Raw genomic sequence first — 12,035 nt, forward strand, 5'->3', positions numbered from 1 at the left:
GGAAGGAAGGAAGGAAGGAAGGAAGGAAGGAAGGAAGGAAGGAAGGAAGGAAGGAAGGAAGGTGGCACAGAGGGAGGGAGGAAGGAAAGAAGGAAGGAAAGAAGGAGACAAAGCCACAGGGTTGATGAGTGGAATCAAAGAGGTGTAGATTGATGTTCTTTCTGGAAGCAATGGCATATTAATATGAGAATGATTCCAGAGCTGGATAAGTGGGTGAAGTGATCAAGGACTAGGCATACAAGCAGCAGATAAGAAGATGGCCAGACCTGAAGCGTAGATGGGGCCAGCTAGCTATAGTGGGCCATGGGAAGCAGCTGGATCTTCTAAGCAGCAACCTCATCTCTGGTCTGGATGGTGAAGTGTGAGGACCTCTCAAGTTCAATAACTTCCCAAATACACAATCACCCAATCCCTGGACACTGGGGCCAGGCACATTCTTATGTTTCCTCAACCAGGAGTTTACCTTGAATAAATGTACGCATTCTGCAGGTTGAAGCAGCATTTGAACAGAGAATCAGCCTTTCAGCTACAGGATACTTCAGGTAAAAAAAGTTTTCTCCTCTTTTTTGAGAAATTTCAGGACATTAAATATCTATTTATTAACTAACTTATGAGTCTGTTTCCTTATCTATAACATACAGAAAGTTAGCCTAAATCAGTGATGACAAACCTTTTACAGCCCGAGTACCCAAACTGTGACCCTCATGTGCATGTAAGCCCCACCCCACCCCACCCCAGCCAGGGGAGGAAGGAAGTGCTCCCATTGGGCTGCTGGGCAGAGGGGTGGTTGAAGTGAGGAATGTCCACAGGCAAGCATGGAGAGGAGAAGGAAAGGGCCCCCCCTCCAGCACACGTACCATAGGTTCACCAACACAGGGCCTAGATCAACAGTTCTCAAATGTTTTGTTGGTCTTAGAATCTTTTTGCTCTTTTAAAAATTATTTCAGGCCCAGAAGAGCTTTTGTTCATTTAGGTTATATTCATTAATATTTGCTATATCTGAAATTTAAAATAATTTTTAAAATGTTTCTTTATCATTAATTCATTTTAAAATAAAATGGTAAACCTTTATATGCTAACTTAAATATCATTTTATGAAAAATAACTATATTTTCCCAAATGAAAAATGAAAAATAACACAGTTTTATGTATTTTTGCAAATTTCTCTAATATCTGGCTTAATAGAAGACAGCTAGATTCTCATATCACAATATGTTGTGATGTATTGTTAGGCTGAGGTATGTGAAGAAAAAAATGGCCTCACACAGTTACATAGCTGAAAAAAAGAAAGGAGTATTTTCTTGGCAAATGTCTTGGAATTATTAAGAAAATCTTCACCTTGAAAATCACCTGAAAGTTTCTCAAAGACCCTCCTAAGAGTCTTAAAAACACTCTTTGAGTACTGCTGATCTCCAAGGTACCCTAAGATTTGGTAGTTTAGTGGAAAGAGCCTAGAAATTGTGAGTCAAAAGTTGAGGACCCAGGTTTGAGTACCGGTTCTGGTGCTTAATATGTCAAGCCAGGATTTAATTTCCTCATCTGTTAACAGAGTTCTTCTGAGACTTAGATGGAATGCATGTAAAAATGCTTAACTCAAAAAGGTCTGGATTTGAAGTTAGAGGGTCTCGGGTTTCAATCCTACCTATGCCATTTAACATGTGACCTTAAAAAAGTCACTTCAGCTCTCTGAGCCTCAGTTTCTTCATATGTAAAATGAAGAAATTCAACTATGTGAGCTTTAAGGTCCCTTCTAGATTTCAAGCTTAGAAAATGTTCCATAACTGGAAACTGTTGTTAATAATCCCAAATTGGCTTGGAGATGCATCCTGTGAGAAATAAAGACTGATGTAGTCAAAGAACTACATTAAGCTAGAAAAGGCTGAATTGCAATACTTAATTATTTCACTGCATTTTTTATTGCAATTGTAGCTTCCGTATATTGTAAGGAGATAGAAAGGGATGTATGGGATGTTTCAGGAGGACTAGAACCTTTGGGCCAGTCATTCCCTTTTGGTGTCCACCTGACACCCAACTCTCCCCGGTGGCTCCAAGAAGCAGCCACAACATGGTAAAACCATTTTGGCAGATGGACTAAACCAGGTTGAGAGTAACTGGCATGTTGGGAGGGAGATTTCTACCCCAAGCCTGTTAAGACTTCCCCCAGTGGAACAGGTGGAACAGAATGGTTTGTTTCAGCAGTCATGAAGGCAGCTGAAGAATCTTTGGAGTACTTAAAGCTTAATCAGAAATTAAAGACTCCAGGCTCATCCACTGTATCCTGGACCATCGCCAACCATCTTGATTTTTGTCTTGCAATTGAATTTGAATGACTGGAAGAGAGAGTGAGTCTGACAACGCTGCCTCACTAAATCTAATTCACAGTCAAGTCAAGACATCACCCCATGATATCATTGGCCATCTTGGACAAGTGACAAAAAGATAGAATATTTAGTAATAATTTATAAGCATAGGAGCAGCTAGGTGGCTCAGTGGATTGAGAACCAGCCCTGGAGGCAGGAGGTCTTAGGTTCAAATGTGCCCTCAGATACTTCTTAGCTATGTGATCCTGGGTAAGTCACTTAACCCCAATTGCATACTCCTTATTGCTCTCCCGCCTTAGAAACAATGCTTAGTATTGATTCTAAGACAGAAGGTAAGGTTGTTTTTTTTTAATGTTTTTTTTTATTTTAAACCCTTAACTTCTGTGTATTGGCTCCTAGGCAGAAGAGTGGTAAGGGTAGGCAATGGGGGTCAAGTGACTTGCCCAGGGTCATACAGCTGGGAAGTGTCTGAGGCCAGACCTGAACCTAGGACCTCTCGTCTCTAGGCCTGGCTCTCAATCCACTGAGCTACCCAGCTGCCCCCAGGTTTTAAAAATAAGAATTACCTATAAGCATGCCCAAGTTATTTAGCATAGCAAGACCTTGAACCCAGAACTTCTGACTTCAAGCCTAGAGTTATTTCTACCAAGCTTTCTGAGACTCAGTTGTGTCATCTAGAATATGGAGATAATTAATTGGAAATTAAATAATATGATTCTCCAAAATCAGTTAAAGAACAAATCATAGAAACAATTAATAATTTAATTAATGAAGAGAATGACAATGATGAGGCATCATACCAAAATCTATGGGATGCAGCCAAAGCAGTATTCAGGGAGAAATTTATATCCTTGAGTACATATATTAACAATATAAAATAGATATAAGGGGGTGAGGGAGGGAAATCACAACTAGTTGGAAGATCAGGAAAGGCATCATAAGGAGGTTATGCTTGAACCTGAAGACTTGAAGGAAGGAAGTATTCTTGTGAAGCAGAGGTAAAGAAGGAACACATTCCAGGTAGAGAGGATAGGAGGGGTAAAGGGGAGGGTAGGGGAGAGACAATGAAAAAGGCACCAAGACAGGAAATAGAATGTCATGTATGACCAAAAAAAATTCAAATTTTTTGTGGCAGTAGAAATGGCAAGCTTTGACAATGGAATGGATTTGTAAGATGAGGGAGAGGGGGGAGATGAGAGGAATGCTGAGGTTATGGAATTTGAAGACCAGGAGATGAGTGGTACAGAAGCAGAAAAGTTTGGTAAAGAGGCAAGTTTGGGGGGAAAGATGTGTTATGTTTTAGTTCCACTAAATTCGAGATGTCACTGAGGCATCCAAGTTTGAAATGTTCAAGTCATTTAGTGAGGAGAGGTATCATAGTACAATGGTAAAACCTTGGATTTAGATTCAGAAGACCTGGGCTCAAATCTTAACTTTTCTGATTACTTAATCAGACCTTGGGCAGGTAACTTAACCTCTCTCAGTCTCACTTTCCTCACCTGTAAAATGAAGCAGTTGAGCTAAATGGCCTCTATGGTCCCTTCCTACTGTAAATTTATGGTTTTAAGGTCTTTGGGACTTGCTCTCGGGAAACATTAGATGATGATGAATCTATAGATTTTGTCTCATGATTTATAGATCACAACTCATCTTCATGAAGATGATAATATATCTCATGAGATGAGAGGAGAAAAAAAAGAAAATGATGAAGATGAGCAGAAGGAGGAGAGAGTGAAGAGAAAGAAGTCCTAGGGCCATGCCTTTGGGTCACACCCACAGTTGGGGAGAGACAGATAATCTCACACAAGAATCGTGGAACAATTAGACTAATAAGAGAAGAACCAAAAGTGTAGTGTCACAAAAACCCAGAAAAGAGATAATATCTTGGAAGGTAAAATTTGAAAAAGTGTTCCAAATCACTAATCAATAAGAGAACTGTGAATCAAAACAGTTCTGAAGTTTCAGAATTGAATTCAGAAAAATCCAGAAAAATTGGAAAGAATGACAGAAGATAAAAAAATCAGTGTCCAAGGGGCATTATCAGAAAAACTGACATCTTAATAATTATTGATGAAGACATGAATTGGCCTAACCATTCCAAAAGGCAGTTGAGAATTACATTTTTTAAAGTTATAAAATATCCTTATCCTTTTTCTCAGAAATCCCACTGTTAAGCATAATCCACAAGGAGGACAAATAAGGAAGGGTCTCATATACACCACAATTTTCATAACAATACTTTTTTGTTGTTGTTGTTACCAAAAAAAACTAGAAACAAAGTAGATGTTCATCATCGGTGAAGTAGCTAAACAAGTTGTAATAGATAAATAAAATAGACTATAAATGTATCATAATAAATAATTATTATGAAGAATTCAGAGGAGCATGAGAAGACATGAAGTAAGCACTAGGAAAACAATATATACAAAATTGGCTACAAAGAGACAATTACTAAATTATTAGTATGAACATTTACATTTCAGAATTCAGCAAATGCTACAAATCAGGATTTGATTTATTATTTAATTGATTCTATATAGCTTTAAAAAATAGTATCATGTTACTCCCACACTAACGCTGATGCCACAGTCTTTATTGTTTTCCCCAGAGGCTATAAGGCGAACATGGACTGGGAGAAAGGGGAAGGTGACCCATTTCCATACTATGTTGATGGAGCTGCGTGTTCTGAAGTTGAAATTGACTGCCTGACAGGAGCTCATAAGGTTACTATTGCTTTCACAAATAATAAATTTTTGTTTCCTTTGATTGCTTTAAAAACTTTTCTGTCGTTTATTGAGGTAGATCATAGTGTACAAGTTGTTGAAAAAATAAGACAGAAACAGCTAAGTGGCTCAGTAGATAGAGTGCTAAGCTTGAAATTGGGAGGGCCTGGGTTCAAATTTGGCCTCATATGCTTCCTAGCTGTGTGATCCTAGACAAGTCACTTAGCCTCACTTGCCTAGCCTTTGCTCTTTTGTATTAGAGTTGTTCCTAAGATAGAAAGTAAGAGCTTAAAAAAAAGGAAAGATAAGACCAAGATACTTTCATTTGCATAAGAATGTTTAAATGTCCAGTTCTACCTCTAAATTTCCTCATATGACCCCCCCCCCAAAAAAAACTAACATTTTAGTGCATACTATAGACTTCACTGTCTGGGTAAAAAACACTAAACACCAACTGCATGTATATTTTACTCCAGAAAACTAAAAGAATATTTCCCCAAAAGCTATTCTGTTCCTTGAGTAAGGGAAAATTTAAGAAACCCTTTAAGTGATGGAGAAAATGTATATAATGCCGATTAAGCTTAAAAGTGTATGTACATTTTTTTTTTTTTGCAGAGGTGGTTGTTAAACATTTACCAGCATACCTCTGATTACAAAATGTAAATGAAAATAGCAATGGCCAAGAAACTTGACCCTGGAGATTAGTTGAGAAAGGGTAACTCTCTATCTTCTCTGCAAAGATCAGGGACCATGGGTATTGAATATTGTATATATCTAGTTTTAAAGAATAGGTAAGTAACTTAGTAAATGGCCTTAAGAAAAAGAAAGCATTCTGAAATGATATTTCTGCAAAGTTTCTAAAGACCCCAGTGGGGAATTATTGATAAAAAAAAATTTTTTTTTGCAAATATTTTGGGTACTGTACACAGACTTGTTCCTCCAAAAATCATTAATTCTGCCTAAGAAAAATATTAAGTGAAATAACTTTTGTCACCCTATGACCAAGCCAGTAATGGGCCTCTCCAAATATTGGAAGGCTGGTTCTTGGTCAAGAAATATAGTCTAATACCTTATCTTATCATCATTCTTAATGGCATTCCAACTTTCTCTGGCAATATACCAGGGACTGCAATAGAGTCTCATTGTGATGGTTCTACTTTTATTGATATAGAAAAGTCTGTTTAAGATAACCTTTATATACATGTATAACCCAGTGGAATGCTTGTTGGCTTTGGGAGGGGGGAAGGAAAAGGGGAAGTAAAGAACATGAATCATGTAACCATGGGAAAATACTTAAAATAAGTTAATTAAAGAACTTCAAAAATAATAAAAATAATAATTAAAAAGTGGAATATTTTTAAAAATAAGATAACATTTATATACCTTTTCCATTTTTATTCCATGGTTATCTTCTTTCCAAGTTTATTCTTAAATGATCCGAAGATATTCTGACTTTGCAAGACTTTTCTAAGCTTTTTGTAGACTTGCTTTCTACTGTTTCCTATTGTTTTATGAGGCAGAACTACTCAGAATTTCCATCATACATCTCCAAAAGATTTTACAAATTAGTTCATATTTTTAGCCAACGTTATTCTTAGCAGCCATCTCTCTCTCCTTGGCAAAAAGATCAAATTGTTGGCTGAGCCAAATTAGGAAGTCTTTCATTCTCTTTATTGAATCATTGGTTGATATAGTTCATTTTTTTCTTTTTAGGAAATTATATTAGCCTATCAATGTCTGTTCTTTTATCCGTTGGATTAATATATTTTTCAATGTCAGTGGCATGTTTTAATTGGTCAGGTTAGAACTGGTTTGATTATATGCTATATATCATTTTTATTTTCTTCAGATTTACTATTGATTTATATCTCTAACAAATTGGTAGTTTGTTTATAAAAATTCATCTTACAATTTAGATTCAAACTTTTCCTGAATCCTCTAGCTGCAAGTGATTTCTCCTCCCTCAGACATTCCAAAGTCTTTTTCTCAACCTCTTATGTCTAACTGGAAAAGCAAGGGATAATTGATGGACAGCCTACATCCTTCACTGGAATCCATATGTTGAGAGAAGGCAATGAGGGTCCCCAACACACCAACTGGATCCCTCCATTGGGAACTTAAAGGAGGACATGGATAGGAGTTGTCCAGGATAGACATGTATGGGTGGCACTTGATAAGATCGGAGATCCTCTGGAATTTTGATCATTGTTTGGTAATTACAATCTTGAATCAGTCCAACAACAATCATTTATTAAGCACCTCCTAGGGTGCTAGGCTGGTGCCAATGCTAGGCAACTGGTGATAGAAAGAGGAGAAAAACAAAATAATCTCTGTTCTCTGATATTCTGACAACCACCTTATTTCCAGGATTCTCATGGACCTACACAGTCTCTCATAACATTTTTCTCAACCATCCTCAGTAATTTACTCTATGACCAGGTCAAATACTCTTCTCAACTTTCACATTCTTATAATTGAATTTGTTAAATGAACAAGAACCACTTTCAAATTTTTACTCAAAGTATTATGCTGTAATTTTTCTGCTTAAAACTATTGCTAATTGTTGTTGCTTATTGTTCCAACCTACTAACCACTCCATTCAATTCAATAAAATTGTATTAAATATTTTGTTCTGTACAAAGCACTGCGAAATACCTGGAGATGTGGAAGCAAATATGGTCCCTCCCTTCAAGGACCTTTGAATCTTCCAGGAAGTTTATAATCTCATAACGGTGCAAACCAAAGTTTGTTATTAATGAGGTCCCAGTTTTTATGGCTTACTCTAGAAATAGTCTTTATCTCCTTATGGGAAGCTAGAGAAATAAATACAAAGATGAGCCATTGGTTTTGACTTTAGGTTTAATCTCTGTGAGAATGGGGCTTTTCAGTTCCTTTTCGTAGATGGGCAGATAGGTCGAGAGAGATAGATAGCTAAAGAGACAGTTGGGTAGACAGACAGAGAGACACATGGATAGAAAGATGGCACAAGTAAGCACTTAATAAGCCCTTATATGTTAGGCATTTTGGTAAATGCCAGGGATACAAAAACATGAAAGCAGTAAAGTGGAATGTCTTTAGGGAATGGCTCTGGGAGGAATGGGAGCTCTTTCAAAGAACAATATCTTTAAAAATGCAATATTTTTTAAATGTAGCTCTTGATTTTTTTTTCTAGAACATAAGAACTGACATAGTCATGGATGCAAGTTGCAGCATAAATCCAGCCATAGATATAGGACAGGTAGGTACTAATGTATTTAGAGGTGTAGGTCACCTTGAAAAATGATTGCTGTTATGATTGTCCTCTCAAGATATTGTTTAAAATTTTCTTGAAATTGTCCCTTTGCAGATTGAAGGCTCATTCATTCAGGGCTTGGGTCTTTATACAATAGAAGAATTGAAATATTCTCCTGAAGGAGTATTACATTCTAAGGGCCCTGATGAGTATAAAATTCCTACAGTCTCTGACGTCCCAGAGGAACTTAATGTTTCCTTATTGACATCATCACAGAACCCAATGGCAATCTATTCATCTAAAGTAAGTACCTATGACATATTCTAGAAGTAATGGAAATTAAATCTGGCCACTTCCTAGCTGTGGCCTTAGCAAGTCCCTTAGCCCCCATTGCCTAGCCCTTACCACTCTTTTGCCTTGGAACCAATCCATGGTATTGATTCTAAGACGGCAGGTGAGGGTTTAAAAAAAAGAAGAAAAAGAAGCAATGGAAAGAGTTCCCTGTAACTAAGATAGTGTAGGGATGATGGTTGGAGTCAAAATAGAACATAAAAATCAGTTGTTATCAGGTCTATCGATCAGGTTCCTTAGAAAACATCTCTCCCAATATCTTCTTTTAATAGATGATCAAATTCAGGCCAAGACTGGATAAATGAGATAAGCCTAATACCTGGCATAATCATGATTCTGGGATCCCCAAGTCCCCCATATTCCATAAAGTCTCATTTTTATGAATAATCTTCAAATGCTAACCAGAGGCCCTTGCTTCTTCTCTTGGGAAATTGAGTATAGAAAGTTATTCAGGTTTTTCTTCCAAATGCATGAACTCATGACTATCCCTAAGAAAGTAAAACTAGAGTTTTAAGATCTGCAGTGTGCAGATTGCAAATTAGAGTATTCAGAGCAAAAGCTATACTTAGGGTTTTGGGGGTGGAAAAAAGGCTTCTCGGTAGCAGGACTCTAAAAGAGGATCTATATGAAGCCTCCCAGTTCCTCTTACTTTACAAATCCAAAAGTATTTAGCAATACATGAGACCACAGGAATCTAGTCCTTTCTAAATATCTTCTTGCTTTCAATATAGGTTTTCCCCAGATGTGGAATACTAAGATTAAAAAGGTTCTGAAAGGAAGAAAAAAATATTATGCCTTTAAATTCTTAAGAAACCTACTGGATTAGAAGTCTTTGCAAGACAGAAAGGATGTAATAAATACTAGTCCTATAATCCCAGGGTCAATTGACACACAAGAGCCTAGTCATTTTGTCTATGTTTTATAATCTAGGATCATGGACCTATAGCTATCAGGGACCTCTAGAGACCATTCTAGACTAACCTCTCATTTTACAGGTGAAGAAACTGAGGCCAGTGGAAGCCAAGTGACTTTGCCCAACATCAGTAAATATCAGAGGAGGGATTTAAGTTCAGGACCTCTGATTCCAAAGGAATATTCTTTCTGCTATATCACATAGTATCACAAGTTATATTTCACTAACATTTTAAGGCTATATACATTTAGACTACATATCATATGCTATGAAATATTTTCTTTCTCTCTTCTCATAAATGAATGGGCCCTATCTATCTCTTTGACCTCCACTTACTTAGGGAGTACTTATTTTAGCTTTTGCTGGTATTTCACCAAGAACAGAATCATGATCATTCTAAAATGGAAGCAAACCCAAAGAATTGGGAGTTCCTGAAGGTAGATGAATTTCTAAACAAGATTATCCTTTCACGCAGGGCCTGGGTGAGTCGGGTATGTTCCTGGGATGTTCTGTGTTCTTTGCCATAAGTGATGCAGTGACAGCAGCTCGCAAAGAAAGGGGTTTAACGGAAGTTTTTACGCTGAACAGCCCAGCGACTCCAGAACGAATTCGAATGGCTTGTGCAGACAGGTTCACGGAGATGGTACGGAATTATCCTTCACCCTCCTATAATTTGGGGGATTTTATTTTACTGTTTCCTATCATAAATAAGAAACTTTTTTTCCTATTTATATAGCATTTCCCAGAACAAATGGATGCACTGTGAAGATATTCTTTTGGGGGGGGGGGTTACATCTGTCATTGATCAAGACCTATTTCCATATTATTGATATTTGCACTAGGTTGATCATTTAGTCTACATCCCCAGTCATATCCCCATCGACCCGTGTGATCAAGCAGTTGTTTCTCTTCTGTGTTTCTACTCCCACAGTTCTTTCTCTGGGTGTGGATAGCTTTCTTTCTCATAATTTCCTCATAATTGTCCTGGATCATTGCATTGCTGCTAGTAGAGAAGTTCATTACATTCGATTGTGCCACAGTGTATCCGTCTCTGTGTACAATGTTCTCCTGGTCCTGTTCCTTTCACTCTGCATCACTTCCTGGAGGTCTTTCCAGTTCACATGGAATTCCTCCAGTTCATTGTGAAGATATTCTTGACTAAATTTCATAATAACTAAATAGCCTTTGTTAGAATGTATTAGAATGGGATAGTAAATGGAAAAATCCAGAACTTCCACCCTTCCTGTTTTATTTTAACACCCATCTATTTATGAGACCTGATTACAGTAATATAATGATAATAGCCAACATTTTAAAGATTGCTGAGTGCTTTATGTATGTTAGCCCATTTGAACTATACACTAAGCCTTTATAATAAAGGCTATCATCACCACCACCCCCATTTTATAGAGAAGGAAGATAACCCAGGGTTAAGGCATCTGGGGCAAGATTCTGAAGCTAATTATTCAGTGTCCAAGATTCAAAACCCTTTTTCATCCAGCCACTCAGTGAAGTAACCTTGGAAACAGTAAGACTGGACTAATTCTAATTTCAATTCACCTCGGAAGTTTGGCCTCAAACTACTGCTCAATACAAGAATGGCAAGGTAAAGTAGATAAGAGGATTGACCCTGGCTTAAGAGGAACTGAGTCCAAATCTCATCTCTCATGCTTATTACCTATTGTATCCTCTAGAAATATTCAATTTGCTTTCCCATTCTCCAAATTTAAAAAATTTTAATACCCATGCTTAGTCCTATAGTTTATTATTATTTATTCCTTATTACTAACATTTGAAGGCATGAAGAAGTGTCAAAGTATAAGGCAAATAATCATGCTTTTATATCTCTTTTCAATAGCAGTGTTTCTAATATTGTTCCATTATGCATAATATTAGCTCATGATTTCAAATAGATTTTTGTCATATTAAAGAAAAATGTTTCCATTCCTAGATTCTAGTGTTTTTAACATAAACTAAAGCTGCATTTTATATAAAGCTCTCAGCGTCTCATAACATAATTATGTCATCTTTACTGTTGATATATGTTGGTTTCCCAATATTAAATCATCTTTGCATTACAGTTACAAATCCTACCTGATCATAATATATTTATTAATGTATAGCTATATTTTATCTGTGGAGATTTTGTTTAATATTTTTTGCATTGGTATTTATTATTGATATAGGCCTAAATTTTTTTTCTACATCATCTCTTATTTTAAGGATTAAAATACTATTTTATTCATAGGAAGAAATGGTGACCTGACATTTTTCTCTATTTAAAAAAAAACTTCTTTGTCTTAACAGGAATGTTTTGGTCTTTCAAAGTTTGGTAGAATTAATTTGTGAATCCATCTGAACATAGTACCTTTGTGCAGGGGAGCTCTTTAATCTCCTATCTGATTTATCTTTTTGATATTTATCTACTTAGAGCATCTACTTATTTTATTATTAGAGGGATGGAGGGAAGAAACAAGAATTTGTTGTATACTCTG

General features: G+C 36.6%; 1 protein-coding gene across 1 annotated transcript in view; it reads left to right on the plus strand.

Annotated features, from left to right (window-relative positions):
• Positions 1-12,035, plus strand: part of LOC123241891 (aldehyde oxidase 2-like) — a 109,828-nt gene that overhangs the window by 82,606 nt on the left and 15,187 nt on the right. The window contains exons 30-34 of the mRNA XM_044669392.1: positions 490-542; positions 4,930-5,044; positions 8,217-8,282; positions 8,391-8,579; positions 10,016-10,183. Coding sequence (XP_044525327.1) covers positions 490-542; positions 4,930-5,044; positions 8,217-8,282; positions 8,391-8,579; positions 10,016-10,183 — 591 coding nt within the window. The remainder of the gene's footprint in view (positions 1-489; positions 543-4,929; positions 5,045-8,216; positions 8,283-8,390; positions 8,580-10,015; positions 10,184-12,035) is intronic.

The sequence above is a fragment of the Gracilinanus agilis genome, chromosome 3 (genome assembly GCF_016433145.1).
Source record: "Gracilinanus agilis isolate LMUSP501 chromosome 3, AgileGrace, whole genome shotgun sequence".
In the NCBI taxonomy this organism is placed as follows: Eukaryota; Metazoa; Chordata; class Mammalia; order Didelphimorphia; family Didelphidae; genus Gracilinanus; species Gracilinanus agilis.